Source organism: Rhineura floridana, chromosome 1 (assembly GCF_030035675.1).
Source record: "Rhineura floridana isolate rRhiFlo1 chromosome 1, rRhiFlo1.hap2, whole genome shotgun sequence".
In the NCBI taxonomy this organism is placed as follows: Eukaryota; Metazoa; Chordata; class Lepidosauria; order Squamata; family Rhineuridae; genus Rhineura; species Rhineura floridana.
In genome coordinates this window covers 10861115-10878670 of record NC_084480.1, presented here as the reverse complement: position 1 = coordinate 10878670, position 17556 = coordinate 10861115, and the positions used below count along the sequence as shown (strand labels likewise).

Below are 17556 nucleotides of genomic sequence, written 5' to 3'. Positions count from 1 at the left end.
TTGCAAGAAAAAGTGCACTTGGCTGACTTTCTCTTCTCCTAAAGATACAGGATCAGTCTCAGGCCACGGACCTGGCAACCGTACTCATAATGCATTTATTATTGGGAATAGGTGGGGAAACAACTAAGAGAAGAAATGTCAGCCTGCCTCTGTTTGTGTGTGCTTTGCTGCAACAGCCTCTTTTCCTTGCAGGACTGGGGTGGGGAGTGAGTGAGGGTTTTTTAATTAGTATTTGTTAGCAGAGAGAGAGAGACAGAGAGCAACAGTGGACCATGTAAGTCTCTTTCTATACTAAAGATTTACCTATTTTTTTTACTTCTTAACTTATTTGTATTTATTTTTGTGAACAGGCTAAGGGAATGCTATAGGAAGATTGGGAGAAATGGTGGAGGGAGGAACCTGGGGAAGGTGAGTTATTTTCCCATTTCCCTGCATGCTGACCCTCCATGTGCTTAGCAATTGTTCTCCTCTTATGTAGATATGTTTCCTCCCAAAGGCTTTTGGAAAGCTGGAGCAGGAGGCTGCATGTCCCACCCACCTTTCTATTCTCTACACCCACGAGATTCCTGGCAGAAAGTCGATAGCTGGTGGTGGATCGTTGCTCCACTCTGGCTTTTTATCCCTTGCTAAAGTTGCAGTCTGAATCCCACTTACATGGAAGTAAGGCTCACTGAATTCAGTAGGACTTAGTTCTGAGTAGACGTGGTTAGCATTTCATTGTAACATGGTGACTTGCTGAATTAAAGACTCTTCTGTAAACCTGTCTGCTTACAAAGCCTTTTGGAAAGTTAGTAGGTTGCAATAAGTATATATCCTGAAGTCCCACCCTGTCTTTTTCTCAGGACTGGCACCAGACTGCAGCGGCCCTTGGGGACAGCAGCGGTACAGCAACACTACTGCTGCTGCTGGGAGCCTAAATAGGCTTGGATGCGTCAGTGTGTTAGTGTGCTGTGCATGCATGCCTGTGCTGCCATCTTGGGCGATGGCAAGCATACGCAATGTGGGAAGTGGCATGCTAAGCCCATGCCGGTGGCCAGGATGTGTGTTGCTTGGGAGGGTGGCTCCCACTCCGCAATCTGTGCCAGCATCAGGGCACGGGGTACGTGCTCCACAACCCAATGCTAGCACAGAACTTGGAGCAGGAGTTATACCCGCCCAGGCCCAGGGGCTCCTGTCACTTCCAACCTGGCCGCCCACTGGCGCTGGGCATGCTCTTTCTGCAACTTTATTTGCCCATAGGGGTTTTTAGAAAGTTGGAAGGGGGAGGATATTGTGGTCATAAATCTCTGCTCTCCCCTATCCCATCATCTTCCTCTTCTGCAAGTTTGCTTGCCCATAGGGGTTTGGTGGGGTTGTGGCTGTATTCCTCCCCGTACATTTGTTTGCCCAGGAGAGCTGTTGGAAAGTTAAAAGGGGGTGATGAATCATTATTCTAGTCCAGTTTTTGTTCCCCTTGCTAAGGCTGCAATCCTAATCCCATTCTCCTGGGAGTAAATCCCTTTGGACATACTTCTGAGTACAGTAATACCTCAGTTAAAGAAGTGCATGTATTCCGGACATTACTTGTTTAACAGAAACTTTGGTACCATATATAGGAATAACATGGACAGAGCTTGGAAAAGTTACTTTTTTGAACTACAACTCCCATCAGCCCAATCCAGTGGCCATGCTGGCTGGGGCTGATGGGAGTTGTAGTTCAAAAAAGTAACTTTTCCAAGCTCTGAACATGGAAAGAATAAGTTCCTACACCACAAAAAAGAAGAGCAGTTCAACATATTTCAGCAAACGTTTTGTTCAAAACTAACAATACACGTTTGAAATGAAACAACCAGGTCACGTCAGCCTTGCATACAGACCACTTGAAGGCTTCTTTCAGGGATGCCTGCCTTGCCTTTTTCGTTTATTATTAGCATCTTGCTCTAGCAGTCTAAAGTTTGGAGCACAGTTCTCCTCTCCATACACTTGAGCAGACAGACAAGGGGCAGCCACCGGCACCTCTCTGTGCTTGGTCTCTCTCTCTCTCTCTGTCATCCTCCCCTATGCTCAAACAGATGTGTCTGCAGTAAACAGTGCTTTCAGGGCACCCAAAGCACTGTTTACTGAGGAAGCACCTGCACCACCTGGCTAGGAGTGCCACTCCAGCCATGCGTCAGAGAGCTGCCTGAAGTAGCTGCAATCCTGTAGACAAGGAGACCCCCCCCCAATGACTTTGTTAAAAGGAGCTTCTTTCCTGGAGGATTTGTTAACTGAGGTATTACTGTATACGTGGTTAGGATTACGCTATAAGCTGGTGACTTATTTATTTATTTATTAAATGTATATCTTGCCCTTCCTCCCAGAAGGGGCCCAGGGCAGCAAACAAAAACACTAAAAGCACTCTAAAACATCTTCAAAGCAAAAGGCTTTAAAACATTAAAACAAAATATCTTCAAAAACATTTTAAAACATCTTAAACGTATCTTTGAAAAAAAACTTTAAAAACATCTTAAAAAATAATTCCCAAACAGATGCAGACTGGGATAAGGTCTCTACTTAAAAGGCTTGTTGAAAGAGGAAGTCTCCAGTAGGCGCCGAAAAGATAACAGAGATGGCACCTGTCTAATATGTAAGGGGAAGGAATTCCAAAGGGTAGGTGCCATAGTGCTAAAGGTCTGTTTCCTCTGTTGTGCGGAATGAACCTCCTGATAACATGGCATCTGCAGGAGGCCCTCACCTGCAGAGCATAGTGATTGACTGGGTATATAAGGGGTAAGACGATCTTTCAGGTGTCCTGGTCCCAAGCTTTAGAACCTTGAACTTGACCAACTAAGAATTGTGGTGTTCTTTTCAGATCTGTCTTCATCAATAAATGTTGCAGTGCAGTCCTACATAAAAAATAAGGTTGAGATTTGAACAAAAACAATAAGTGAGTTTAAAATGTTAAACTGCACATGCTCAGAGTATCTTTTGTAGCCCATGAAAGCTTATACCATAATAAATTGATTATTCTTGAAGATAGCACAAGACTTATTTTGTGGTACCTTATTTCATATGTTCCTTTCTAGCATAAAGGGCCCTATTTTGGAAACTGCACCAGGGCTTGTGTTTAGATTGATTTTTTAATGAGTCCAAACCTGCACCCCTGCCCCAGTTCAAAATCAGGAACAAGCAGGCTGGAAATAGATTTTTTTAAATGTTCATTATTCCTTGTTTATCAGTATTACATTAAATCCATTCCATCTTTCTTTTAAGGAGCTCAAGGTAGCATTCATCCTTTTTTTCCCCTCATGTTATCCTCACAAAAACCCTATGAGGTGGGTTAGGCTGAGAGACTGACTGGCGCAAGGACACACAGTGACTTCCTGATGGAGTCATGATTTTTACTGTAGTCTCTTGGGTCCTATTCTACTTAATTTTCCTGCATTTTGTTACACATTCTGGAAAGATATAGAAATGAATATGCTGCTTCTGTTGGTGACAATATTTCCCCATAGGTCTGGAAATGTGTGGGGTTCCTTGTTAACAGTCTTTGTGTTAGTTTCAGATTAACAAATTCAGGCTGCAATCCTGTACATACTAACCAGTGAGCAATCACCATGGAATATAGCGGGGGCTTACCTCTGAGTAGTGTGCAGTTATTGAGGCATGAATCTACACTAGAACTTGTGACAACAGGGACCCCTTCTCAACCACGACAAGACACTTTGGTGTTAATAAATACTTAAACATTGCAGTTTTATTAAGTGCAAAGGAGGAGTATATGAGGAGAATCAGAACAGGTGGAGGCCAAACAATGTTTTTAGCAGCAGAGAAGCAACTGTGAGGGCAGGAGTGTCTACAGTATCTCTGCAAGAGAGGATGGGGAGAAAACCGGAATAACTTGGCCACCCCCTGGGACCTCTCCCCAACCCCACCAGGCCTAGTAGGCTCCAGCCCCTACTGAGTGTGTGTACTATTGCAGTCTAGCTATGGGACACCAGTAGGGTTGCCAGGTCAACATTCCCAAACCCTGAGATTTCAGGGCGGGCCCTAGTGATGTCATTAAGCATGATACATTAAGCATCAACCACAGTTGCTTGGAGCATACTGTGAGCAATAAAACAATCAATGCCTTCCTGTTAAACATTACCTTGCTACTTGCGGTAGGCTGACTTTACCTGTTAAACTGGTTTTACAGGTCATAAAATGGCGCTGGGCAAGGAGACAACACCCGAAGGGAGAAGGGTGGAAAAGTGCCAAACAAGCCTTATATGGAAAAGTTTGGGAATGAGGAAATGGGCTGGCTAAAATAGATAATGTATGCATGAGGCATGTGGTGCCAAAGGTATAAAGCCTGGCTGCGTCCAGGAAGTGGCAGACTCGGCTTGGTTCATTTCTCCACTTGCGCAAGTGTTTCAATAAAACTTGGTTTTGCTTTTTAAAGTCGTTTCGTCGTTCCTTGAGTAATATTGGAACACTGTACTTGGGAGCGAACTCTCGCCTAACAATCAAAGTAATATTGTGGGCGTTTATTACAATACCAGTCAAACAAAAACATTTCTCTGATTGAAAATTAAGACAGAAATCTTAGCTAAATGAGGGTGTTTCCAGGCCCAGCTGAAGTGACGGGATCATTCTTTCTCACCTACTTACAGAGCCTGGGTAGGGAACATTTAATCTAGCCTACTTGCTTCTGGCAAGAAGGTTTAAGTGCCCTCAGGCCAGGCCAGTCACCAGAAGGCCATTGTAGGAAGAAGGGAGCCTAGTGTTGTGGAGATGTTAGATTGGAGCAATAGATTGGACTAAAGATGGATGCCCCTGAAGGCTGCAATTCTAAACACACTGACTAAGGGACTAAGTGCCATAGAACTCAACAGGACTTACTTCTGAGTAGGTATTGCTAGGATTGTGCTGTTGGTAAGGCTTGGGAAGCCCACAAGCAGGACCTGAGCACAAGAGCAACTCTTCCTACTTGCAATTCCCAGACGCTGATATTCAAAGGCCTACTGCCTCAGACAGTGGCGGTAGGACATAGCCATCATGGCCATTGATAGCCTTCTCCATGAATTTATCTAATCACACCTTTTAAAGACATTCAGCTTGGTGGCCTGCACTGTACCTCATGGGAGCGAAGTGTAGTTCATTTTGCTTTTTTATTTTATTACTTGTTATTAAATTTCTATCCTGCCCTTCCTAACCAAAGGGAGCCCAGGGGGCAAATAACAGTGATAAAACACTAAAAAAAACCTTTAAAAACAAAACAGCTTTAGAAACAATTGCAATACAGATGCAGACTAGGGTAAGGTATCTACTTAAAAGACTTGCTGAAAGAGGTCTTCAGAAGGCAACTTTTAGAGTGACAGTAGGCTTGAAGATTGGTATGGCAGTAATCAGTTGGATTTTTTGTCTGGCTTATATAAGTATATATTGGGTTGTATTCAACCCTACTCAGAGTGAACCTAAGTTAGTCTATTAACTTCAATGGGTCTACTCTGAATAGGACTACCACTGAATACCACCCTCCTTCTTGCTTCTTTTATATAAAACTTAATAAAAGTTGGGGGAGATTTCATCTTGCCATTCAAAGGAACAAAACATCTAATTGACAGCTCTCAAACAAATAATTAGAAACAAAATTCATACATACATAAACAATGATGAAACAGCTAATAAAAACAGCAGATAAATGGAACTCATGCTTATAGTAGGGAATCTACAAAATTAAATACTGTTAATAGCAGGAGTGACTGCTGCCCATTGGGACTGTTAGGGCAGAAAGGAAGGAGCCCAACTGTAGGTGGCCAGTGTCAGGAGGGGTCAACTAACTCTAGTTTGGGGGCTACAATGAGACTAAGAGAAGGAAGAAGCTGACAGGTATGGTGACCGCCTGGACTGCATATCAATAAGAAGATAGAGCAGAGAAGGGGCAGACTCAGGACAGACTGAGGTTGATGCCCCATTTGCCCTAATGTGTACTTAAAAGGAAACAGCGTAGGTGCCAAATGAATACGATTGGAGGAGAGGGTGTTCTGGTTGCCTGGGTGCCACCACAGCAAAGGTCCCATCCTTTGAAGGGACCCACTGCAGGACCTCTACAGAAGACCTTAAGACCCAAGCAGGTTTGTTTAGGATGAACTAGTCCATTAGAATTAGGGCTGTGAGCTTTGAAGGGACGTGCAGTTGAGACCAGCTTTCACTGAAACCCATCTGGTGTTTCTGTGAACATCGATACCGTTTGTTGCCTGTGTGGATCTTCCTACAATGAGTATCAAGGTTTCGCCTTCTGAGTGAACCTTTTCTTGCAGTCCAAACATTCATAAAGCTTCTCCCCAGTGTGGATCCTCCGATAACGAGAGAGATCTGAAGCGAGCCAAAACCTTTTCCCGCACTCTGAGCACTTATACGGCTTCTCCCCCATGTGGATTTGTTCGTGACGGCTGCAGTCTGAGTTGGTGCTGAATCTTTCCCCACAGACAGAGCACTCGAAGGGCTTCTCCCCGGTGTGAGTTCTCTGGTGCTGGACAAGATTTGAGCTGTAAACAAAGCACTTTCCACATGCCAAACATTTGTGTGGATTTTCAATCATGTGGGTTTTCCTATGTTTATCAAGGCCTGAGCTCAGACTGAAACTTTTCCTGCCAATGTTGTATGTGCTTTGTCTCTTACCAGTGTGGATTCTTTGGTAAGTGGTATTTTTTCGGAGGTCCTTGTCATTACCCACGCCAGTAACAGAATCATCTTCTCTCCCCCTTGAGTGGCTTGGTGTCTGACACTCTGGTCTGTGCCCGCTCGTATTGTCATCTTCGTCTTCTCACTGCGGGGGTTCCATAAGGTCCTGCATGCACTGAATCTTCTGGTGAGTTTTTTGCCTCCCTGTCAATGCTCATCCGTTCTTCACCTGCTGGAGAGATGAGAATATCCCAAAAAACAGCTAATTCCCTGGGCTAGAGAAAAACAGAACTGGAAAAAGACCAAATGAATATTTCCCCATTAGAAGACCTTGTGGGAAAGGAATCCGTCAAAGGGACAGAGAACACTGTGGAACCATATGGAACTGTCAAAGCTCTGGACATCTCCTTTTGCTGATGCGTTGAAGTCATCAACAGTAAATCTAAGAACTCCGTAAGATTCCTGCTGGATTATATCAAAGGCCTATCTAGTCCAGCATCTTGTTTTCCATAGTGGCCAACAGATGCCTATGGGAAGCCCATGAAGAGGACATGAAGGTGATAGCCCTCTCCTTCTTGTGCTTCCCAGCAACTGGTATTCAGAGACAAAGTGCCTCTGATACTGGATATAACATAAGCCATCATGGACAGTTGCCATTCCTAGCCTCCATGAATTCTCCTAATTCCTTTTTAAAACTATCCACAATAGTGACTTCTTAAACCTTATTCGTATGTTTTAATAACACTTCTAATTTCTCTGCCACAAAGAGTTCATTGTTTGGTGTACTCTTGTATTCATCGATTGTTTTCCTTTTGTGTTTTTGTACGCTGGGTGAAATTAAATAAAAATAAATATCAGGGAGGGGGAAATCCAAGTTGATGGCAATCACTACGCTTCTGGTGGCGAGTGTCACAGTTTGACTATGCCCTGTGTGAAAAAGTACTGCCTTTTGTCTGTCCTCAGTCATTCAGCTTCATTAGATGGCCCCATGGTCTAGTATTATGGGACCAAAGTACTTTAAGGACCACCTGACTCCTTATGATCCATCTCGATCACAGAGATCTTTTGATGGGCATATTTGGTGGTTCCCCACACCACTGAGGTTTGTTTGGCCTCCATCAGGAACTGAGCCTTCAATGTGGGCATTTCCTGCCCTGTGAAATTCTCGCCCAATAGAGGTTCAGGCATCTTTTGAAAACTGAACTGTTTACACAGGCCTTTGTAAAATCAATTTCTCTCTAATCAATGTAGTATTTGTTGATGCTTTTATCAGTTTTTAATGATGTTTTTATTGATTTTTAAATTTTATTGTGTCTTTGTATGTTCTAAGCCACATTGACATATTTCTAAGAAAAATGTGGCTTATAAATATTTTAATCATTAAGTAAGTAAATAAATGAAATTACGAGAGGGAGAAAAGCTTCTCCCTCTCCACCTTCTCCTGTAGAAAATAATGAACAAGAAATAATGCTTATTTAGCTTTTGTAGAATTTGCTTGGCTTAAGGAAAATAAAGACAATACCGGTGACTTAGTGAACATTCCATAGGCACGTACTTTGCTGTTTACATAAGCTGGCCTGGCTATCTCTTTGTTTGTGTAAACTACCTTGGCTTGCAAAACCGGTTTTGCAAGTGCTTCAAATGGCACCGAGTGAAGAGACAACGCCTGTCTCAGGAATGTGGCCAAGAGCCAAAAAGACCTTATATGGAAAAGATCGGGAATAAGGAAGTAGGCTGAGCAGGCAGTTAATGTATGCATGATGTATGTGGTGCCAAGGGTATAAGACCTGGCTGCAACCAGGGAGGGGCAGACTCGGCTTTGTTCGTTTCTCCACTTGCAAGTGCTTCAATAAAACTCTGGCTTTACTTTTAAGACCGTTTCGTCGTTCCTTGAGTAATATTGAAACCTTGTACTTGGGAGCGGATCCTCGCCTAACAATAAAACAAATATTGTGGGCGTTTGTTACAAGTGGCGACCACGAAGGGACAGGCAATTGAGCGCCCCACGGCATTCCGGAGGTGGCGTGGCCGGGCGGAAAGAGCGCTCCGGGCCCCGTTGAGGCCTGTTCCGTGTGGTTGACGAGCGCGCCGGGGCGCCGGGGTAAGCACCAAGCCTCTCCATAGAAATCGAAACGAGTAAAGCCAGACTTCGGAAGGGGTAAGTCACCCGGAACAGGGCCAAAGAAATTTGTGAATGTAAGAGTGTGTATGAGGTGTGCATGAGACGGGACGAATCCTAACGGTTATCCCGAAGCAAGAGCGGACCGGCCAGTAGTGCGTTTTCCGCATCCTCGCGAGAGGCCGGGCCATGACAGCAGGGAAGCGCAAGTTGTCTGTCCTGTCTGTTTTCGTCCGTAAGTCCTTGTCTGTGTTCTGAGAAAGAAAGAAGGGGAACCAGGGACCGAAAAAGAGTCACTTGACAAGGGAAACGGGGACCGGGAGGCTCACCTGATAAATAGTTACAGACAGACAGGGTGGGTTTTTGTCACCTGAAGGACGAGCGTTTCGTATTAGACACCAAAATACCCCAAGCATGGGACAAGGTGCGTCGAAAGCCGTTGCCAAAGGGACAGCCCAGAAGACGAAGCGGAGGGGTGGGCAGCCTTTAAAGGGAAAACCGGGTAAAACACCGCTTGAGTGATTTCTTAAGCTTCAAAATTGGGGTTGTTTCGGCGGGGGGTCCGGTACCAACACCGGAGAAATTAGAACAGTTTTGTCTTATTGATTGGGTGGAATTGGGAATTTCGTGGCCACCGGGTGGGACTTGGGACAGTAAGAAAATCAGTCGCCTAATATCCACTCTGTATGATGCCTTACCAGAGACGGCCGACTCTTGGCATTATGCAGAGGGGTGGAGGGCAGTAAGCCGTAATCCGCCAACAGAATGTGCGCTGGAAATGGTCATGACTCGGTCCAAAGGGGAAAAACCTGTCCTGCCAGACAGCGATGATTTTAATGATCTGGCCATTAGGAGGAGAGTCGTGGCACCACCGGCACCACCTGAGGGTGCAGGTGAGGGCCCGGCTCTAGCTCTGCCCCACCCCCCACAACAAATAGTGCCCCCTCCGCAGCCACCACCAGGGAACCCGCCTCCCTATGCTGACCAGGCAGGGGCTCCGCCACCAACTGCCCCGCCTGAGCACCCCGACCAAGCGGAAAGAGTGCGGGAGAAGTTGGCTCGGTCCCGACAGTTACGGGAGGAGTTGGCTCAGACCCAAAGGGAACGTGACGCGGCACATGAGAACATGTTAAGACTCTATGAGAAATTGGCAGAGAGGGAACGGGAGGAGTTACCCGTGGCTACTGCAAAGAAAAGACAAGAGCTGATAAATGCTATAAAGACAATGGAGGATCCCATGACATTAAGAGGGGGAAAGCAATACGGGAGGAATAGATCCAACTCAGTTTCGGAAATAAATTTTGTGGCACCAATGAGGGAGGTGTTGGACACAAATGCCCAGGTCGCGTTTGTGCATGCCCCATTTTCCACTTCAGATTTATTTAATTGGAAAAACCAAATGCCGGGGTTACGGGAGGACCCAGATAAACATTACCAAATGTGGGACTCCATTTTTGCCAATCACAACCCCACTTGGGTGGATATACAGACACTTTTGAATATGCTGTTGACACAAGAGGAAAAGAGCCTTGTTCTTTCCCAGGCAAGGGCGGAGGCAGCCCGAAACCAAAGGACAGGAAATAATGCTGCTGATCTGGCACCTGAAGTGGTCCTCCCTATAGCAGATCCTCGATGGGTACCTACCCCCGGTGAGGCACACCCACTGTTAACCAATTACAAGAGACTCATTCTTTATGGGGTGAGAAATGCCATACCGAAGCCAATGAATATGGCCAAATTATACCAGGTGCAGCAGGAACCAAAAGAGTCACCCTCTGTGTTTTTGGAAAGATTAACCACCACAATGCGGAAATATACGGCCTTAGACCCAGATTCGGAAGACAATCAGAGATTGCTGATTACTCTATTTATTGGTCAAAGTTGCTCGGATATTAGAAAGAAGCTACAGAAGATAGAGGGAGTGATGGGCATGCGTATGGGACAGATAGTAGAGATTGCTTACAAGGTATATGTGAATAGGGAGGAGCAAGTGAAGAAGGAAGAAGGGAAGGTTAGGAAGAAAGAATACGGTATGATGGCAGCCGCAATTGTGGAGGGAGTTACCCACGCCACTCAAGGTACGAGAGGGGGGTATGGACCCCCGAGACACATCAGTTAGCGGGGAGCCAGGGACCACCCCACACTACAGAAAGACCAATGCGCCCGGTGTTTCAAAAGGGGCCATTGGGCTCGGGATTGTAAAGTAAGGACTACGGAGAATCGGGAACGGGGAGCTGACCACCAGTTATGGCAGGAAGGCAAGAGGGCAGAACAGCCAATGCGGAAAGGCCCACCCAAGGAAATGGCGCAATTTACAGAAGAGTATGATTCTGAATGAAGGTGGATGGGATACAAGGGGGGTCCGCAGGCAGAGCCAATGCTAAAGTTAACAATCGATGGAAACCCTTTACAAGGGCTGTTTGATACGGGCGCGTCTTTCTCAATGATGCCCCGGACCTGTTCCCGTCAAAAGATACCCCTTACGTCTCAAGTTGCCACCGTGATGGGAATAGAAGGCAACAAGCAGAAGATACCCATCTCACAACCTCTAGCCGTTAGGTTTCACGATAAAGGAACAGAGTTTAGTCATCAATTTTTGATATCATCTGAATGCCCACTCCCCATTTTTGGCCGAGACATTCTAAGTAAGCTGCAAGTCCGCATCACGTTCCAAGACAATGAATTACACGTACAGGTCCCCAAGCGGAACGAATGTGCCTTCCAAATGGCACTTGCAGGGATAAAGGAAAAGAATGTCCAACAGGAGCCTCTCATGATTCCCAATGTACACCCAGACGTATGGGCAAGAAAAGACAATCCGGCCAGGGCAAAGAACGCTACTCCGGTCCAAGTACGATTGAAGCCCGGATCCGCCCCAACGCCAGTAAAGCAGTTTCCCCTAAGGGCTGAGGTCCGACAAAGTCTACATAAAATGATCATTTTGTTTTTGGAATACGGATGGATACACCAGACCACTAGCCCACACAACACCCCGATATTCGGAGTCCCCAAGGAAGGACGGCCGGGCCAGTATAGGCTAGTCCAAGATTTGAGAATTATCAACGAAAAAGTTCTGGAAGATGTGCCTGTTGTACCGAATCCACACACACTGTTGTCATATGTACCCTTTACATCTACTACCTTCACCGTCCTCGATTTAAAGGATGCCTTCTTCTCTATCCCGCTACATGAGGATAGCCAAGATCTATTCGCCTTCCAATGGGAAGCCCCGGAGGAACCACGGGCCTGTCAGCTCACTTGGGGCGTGCTCCCACAAGGATTTGTCAGCTCACCAAGCGAATTTACCAAGGCGTTGCAGAGGGACCTGGCTGGATGGTACCGAGAAAAGAGATCGTCGACGCTGCTGGTTTACGTGGATGACTTGCTGATATGTAGCCCGACAGAAGAAGCCTGTACCGAAGATGGAAAGCACCTGTTAAATTACTTGCATAAATGCGGATACCGGGTTTCAAGAGAAAAGGTCCAATGGAATCAGAAGGAGGTGACCTATCTAGGGTACCAGGTCTCATCCCAAGGGCACCGGCTATCTGATGAGCGAAAGAGGGCTATTTGTGCTGTCCCACCACCAAGGGACATTAAGACTTTAAGATCCTTCCTGGGACTGACAGGGTTTTGCCGACAATGGATCCCAGGGTACAGTGAATATGTTGGACCTCTGTATGAACTCCTCAAGAAGGACTCCAAGTGGCACTGGACGAAAGAATGTGAAAAATCATTTCAGAAGATTAAAAATGTGTTGCAACAAGCTGCAGCTCTTGCCTTGCCCAATGGAAGTAAACCTTATAGACTGTATGTGGCAGAGCGAAAAGGCATGGCAATGGGAGTGCTGACACAGAAAATGGGACCTGACCACCTCCCAGTGGGATATTACTCATCAAAATTAGATCCAGTAGCCCAAGGGTGGCCTGCTTGTCTGAGGATTGTGGCAGCCACAGCAGTGGTGCTAACAAAAGCTGAGAAAATCATGATGGGCGTGCCAGTAACAGTCCTTGGCCCTCATGACCTCCGGAGGATCTTAGGAGAAGCAGCATCAAAGGTTTTAAGTCCGAGTCGCCAAACTCAATATGAACAGCAACTACCGGGTCGCCCAGACCTAACACTGAAAACCTGCAACACCCTGAATCCAGCAACACTTTTACCGGAGCCAGGAGAGCTCGAGCATGATTGCATTGAGACCCTAGATACCACCCTATGCCCAAGAATTGACTTGACAGACCAACCAATAGATGGAAGACACGTGTTCATTGATGGGAGTTCCCGGGTAATAGACGGGAAGAGGAAAACAGGATATGCAGTATGTGAAAACATGAAGGTTCTTAAAAGTGGCCAACTACCCTCGACGCATTCCGCCCAGGTGGCAGAGCTAACAGCAGCAATAGAAGCATTAAAGATGATGAAGGACCAAAGTGTGACCATCTATACGGACTCAAAATATGTCTTTCAAACAGCCCATGCATTTGCAATGATATGGAAAGGAAGAGGGTATGTGAAGAGTGGAGGACAGCCGGTGGAACATCGAGAGCAGATCATCAAATTTCTAGACGCCATCCAGGAACCGAAAAGAGTGTCCATCGTGCATGTGCTAGCTCACGGAAAAGATAAGAATTCGACATGGAGACAGGGCAATCAATTCGCAGACCAAAAGGCAAAGGAAGCAGCACTTGAAGACGATAGCGACACGGCAACAATGTGTGCAATCCAACTACCTCTTCCCACCAAGGCACCAGAATACTCTCAGAAAGAAGAGGAAAGAGCACAAGGTCAAAAGGCTATAAAACTAGAATCCGGATGGTGGCAGATACCAACTGGACAACTCACCATCCCACGGCAGATCCTCCGTCAACGCATACAGGATTTACATGCGCAAACGCATTTGGGTGGAAACGCGCTGGGAGATCTCCTAATTCGCCAGGTCATGGCACCAGGACTGTATGAGGAAACTAAAAGAGCCATATTCAACTGTGCTATTTGTGCGGCAGTCAACCCAGCACCAAAGCCTCCTGTGCCAATGGGAGGAAGACCATGGGCGTATTATCCATTCCAACGGTTACAAATCGACTTTGCAGAACTGCCCCGCAACCAAGGCTACAAGTACTTGTTGGTAATCATTGACCAACTAACGGGATGGCCAGAAGCGTTTCCCACTCGTAATGCCACTGCAAATACTGTTGCTAAAGTCCTACTGAAGGAAATCATCCCACGGTATTCACTACCAGAGACTTTTGAATCAGATCAAGGACCCCACTTTGTCAGCCAGATTGTGAAAAATATAAGTTCCGCTTTGGGGTTTGACTGGAAGTTACATACCCCGTGGCGGCCCCAATCATCCGGTCAGGTAGAATGCGCCAATCGGACAATTAAGACACTGCTGACCAAGGTGTGCCGAGAGACATCACTAAAATGGGTTCAAGCCTTACCATTGACTCTGACCATTATGCGAAACACTCCCAGAGGAAAAACTAAATTGACACCATTTGAGTCCCTTTTCGGACAACCTCCCCTTGAGTCACGGCCCCAGACAGAAAGGGCTCCCATAACAGGGGATGTGGGTGCAAAACAGTTAAAAGAGTATGTAATTGCCTTGCAGGATGTTCTTTCCTCTCTCCACAGGCATAGTCGAGAATTCCAGAGACTTCCATTGGATTTGGCAATCCATAATTACCGTCCAGGCGATTGGGTCCGGGTCAAGCAGTGGAAAAAGGAGCCCCTTCTACCAACCTGGGGACCAGAGAAGCAAGTCGCCCTCGTGACGGAGGCAGCAGTAAAAGTATTTGGAAGCGACAAATGGATCCATGTTTCCCATATAAAGAGAGCATCTGAACCACTTACCATTCAGGAACCAGAGAAGAGGGTAGCGAAGGACCCTCCAACTGGCGGGGTGAACAATCAAGAACCCGAAGCTAAGTGGTCTTCGAGGGTCGTGTCGGACTCTGACCTGAAGCTCAAGTTCTCCAGGAGAAGGGACAGTTTATAATCATGAATCCAGTATTACAATTTAGACTGGGGACGGTTTTCTCATGTTCCCTAATTTTAATTATATTGTTGTGTGTAAATTTCTTTAACCAACCTCGATTTCACGATGAGCAGTTGAGAAATATCAGGTCCGCATCCATCGAGATGGACAGGACAAACACATTTGTTGAACTTGCCCATCAGGTGTCCAAAGTATTTTATCTCAAAAACTGCTGGATTTGTGGGAGTCCAAAAGGTTTTCCAGAGTGGCCGTGGATTGCATTCCCGGTAGCACCCCGGTGGCTCTTAAGTAATGTAAGTGAAGTGCATGTCAATTTAAGCACCTGGACAGAGCCCCATATCTGGAAATTACACGGGGCAGCGGTAGGCAAATACTGTATTCATCAGAATATCACGGGAGGGGTACAAGTTGGGCATAGTAGATGTAATTGGACATTGGGATGGCGCCAGTACTGCATCATACGGGATTGTCCGGTCACCAACTGTACTCGGCTGGCCTCTCAATGGAATAACACACATATTCGACTTAACAATGGTACATGGTGCTCATGTATCCCTGATGCACGTAATCGAAGTTCATGCAGATCTAAATGTGATGATCCCAATGTAGACATCCAAGTGAATGAATGTCAGGAGAGGAATCTAACGATTCCCACAATCTTAAAGGATTGGGGCTGGTTGTGGACGCACCTCAATGGAACGGTTGTGAAGGGATTCCACAACTATTGGACTACATGGAATCAGACTAATAACTACACTATTTGTAATTATAAAAATGACTCCCCCATATGGAGATGCAGTTATGAGGAGAGAGGGTACCGGATAGTTACAGGACCCCTTGGGGCAGAGGACAGTTATTATATCCCTTATAAATGGAAATCCCCGATCTTGCATGAGGGCACTAGGCCTGCGTTAAAAGGACATTATTGGATTTGCGGGAGTAAGGCGTATGCCATTCTCCCCTTAAATTGGACCGGCACTTGTTATGTTGGAGTCATACAACCCCTCTATACCATAAAAGGAGGTAGTTTTAATCCTTTAATTCCAGTGTTCGATGAGGAGCGAACCGATAAGAGAAAACGCTCCATAAATGTTAACTTAGCAAGAGGACAGGACAATGGATGGAGGGATGAATGGCCACCTGAACACATCATCGCCACATATGATCCAGCCTCCTGGGCACAGGATAGTATGTATCGATACAGGACTCCTATTTATTTGTTGAATAGGTTGATCCGGTTACAAGCTGTGGTAGAAATTCTCACTAATCAGACGGCAAATTCCTTAATTCTGCTTGCTGATCAATCAACTCAAATGAGAGAGGGGATACTCCAAAACCGGTTAGCTCTGGACTACTTATTGGCAAAAGAGGGAGGAGTCTGTGGGCTCCTCAACCTAACGGAATGTTGTCTCAAAATAGATGACAATGGTGAGATTGTAAAAGATGTGGCAAATAGGATGAAGAAGCTTGCACACGTACCGGTACAAACCTGGAAAGGGCTCGATCTTGGGGATTGGAATTCATGGTTCAACTGGTTCGGAGGAATGAAGACTATGGTTATACTAGTTATGCTAATTTTAGTAGGATGTATGCTTTTACCCTGTCTGTTACCAATAATTATGAATGGCATTCGTAGTATAGCGGACAATGCAGCAACAAGAAGTAGTATGCAACTGTATGGAAAAATAATGTATCAAAGGGTATATAAAGAAGATCCATGGGAGACAAAAGGAGGGAAGAAGGAAGAGCCCATTTAGTATAATTTAAAATGGGCTCTTGAGGGGGGAATTGTAGAAAATAATGAACAAGAAATAATGCTTATTTAGCTTTTGTAGAATTTGCTTGGCTTAAGGAAAATAAATACAATACCGGTGACTTAGTGAACATTCCATAGGCACGTACTTTGCTGTTTACATAAGCTTGCCTGGCTATCTCTTTGTTTGTGTAAACTACCTTGGCTTGCAAAACCGGTTTTGCAAGTGCTTCAAATGGCACCGAGTGAAGAGACAACGCCTGTCTCAGGAATGTGGCCAAGAGCCAAAAAGACCTTATATGGAAAAGATCGGGAATAAGGAAGTAGGCTGAGCAGGCAGTTAATGTATGCATGATGTATGTGGTGCCAAGGGTATAAGACCTGGCTGCGACCAGGGAGGGGCAGACTCGGCTTTGTTCGTTTCTCCACTTGCAAGTGCTTCAATAAAACTCTGGCTTTACTTTTAAGACCGTTTCGTCGTTCCTTGAGTAATATTGAAACCTTGTACTTGGGAGCAGATCCTCGCCTAACAATAAAACAAATATTGTGGGCGTTTGTTACACTCCAAACCATGCATAATTTTAGACACTTTTGTCACTTCCACCCACCCCAATTACTCACCTTCCTCCCCCACAAATGAAAAATGCTGTAACCTTTCCTCACAGGTGAATTTCTCCAGGTCCTTGATCATTTTGGCTGCTCTTTTCTGCACCTTTTGGAACTGTACAACATTCTTTTTGAGGTGCAGAGACCTGAACTGTGTACAGGACTCTGAGTGGGATTGTACTCTAGATTTGTATAAAGGCATCACAATATTGGCAGTTTTTATTTTCAGTCCCTTTCCTAACAAACAATTCGTATCATGGAACTTGCTTTTTTCACAGGGGCTGTGTAAAGATCTTAAATTTTGCAAGCGGCCACCATCAGAGGTGTGCTTGATGATGACAAAGGATGGGGCCTTTTCAGTGGTGGGACCCAGGTTGTGCAATATCCTTCCCTCTGGTTCCCACACTATAGACCTCCCCATAGATGCTCATTTAACTTTCTAGGACTTTTGGTCTG

General features: G+C 45.6%; 1 protein-coding gene across 2 annotated transcripts; it reads left to right on the top strand.

Moving 5' to 3' along the window:
* Positions 1-297: 297 nt before the first annotated feature.
* LOC133378819 (uncharacterized) lies at positions 298-16943 on the top strand. 2 transcript variants are annotated; one of them, XR_009761108.1, is made up of 2 exons: positions 298-408; positions 497-636. XR_009761108.1 is itself a non-coding variant. In XM_061613438.1 (2 exons), exon 2 carries the CDS (start codon positions 14744-14746, stop codon positions 16496-16498), a length of 1755 nt encoding a protein of 584 aa, XP_061469422.1. In that variant the 5' UTR covers positions 298-408; positions 14378-14743; the 3' UTR covers positions 16499-16943. The 2 variants fall into 2 exon arrangements, 1 of the variants encoding a protein (XP_061469422.1); XM_061613438.1 differs by lacking the exon at positions 497-636 and adding an exon at positions 14378-16943.
* The last annotated feature ends 613 nt before the right edge of the window (positions 16944-17556 follow it).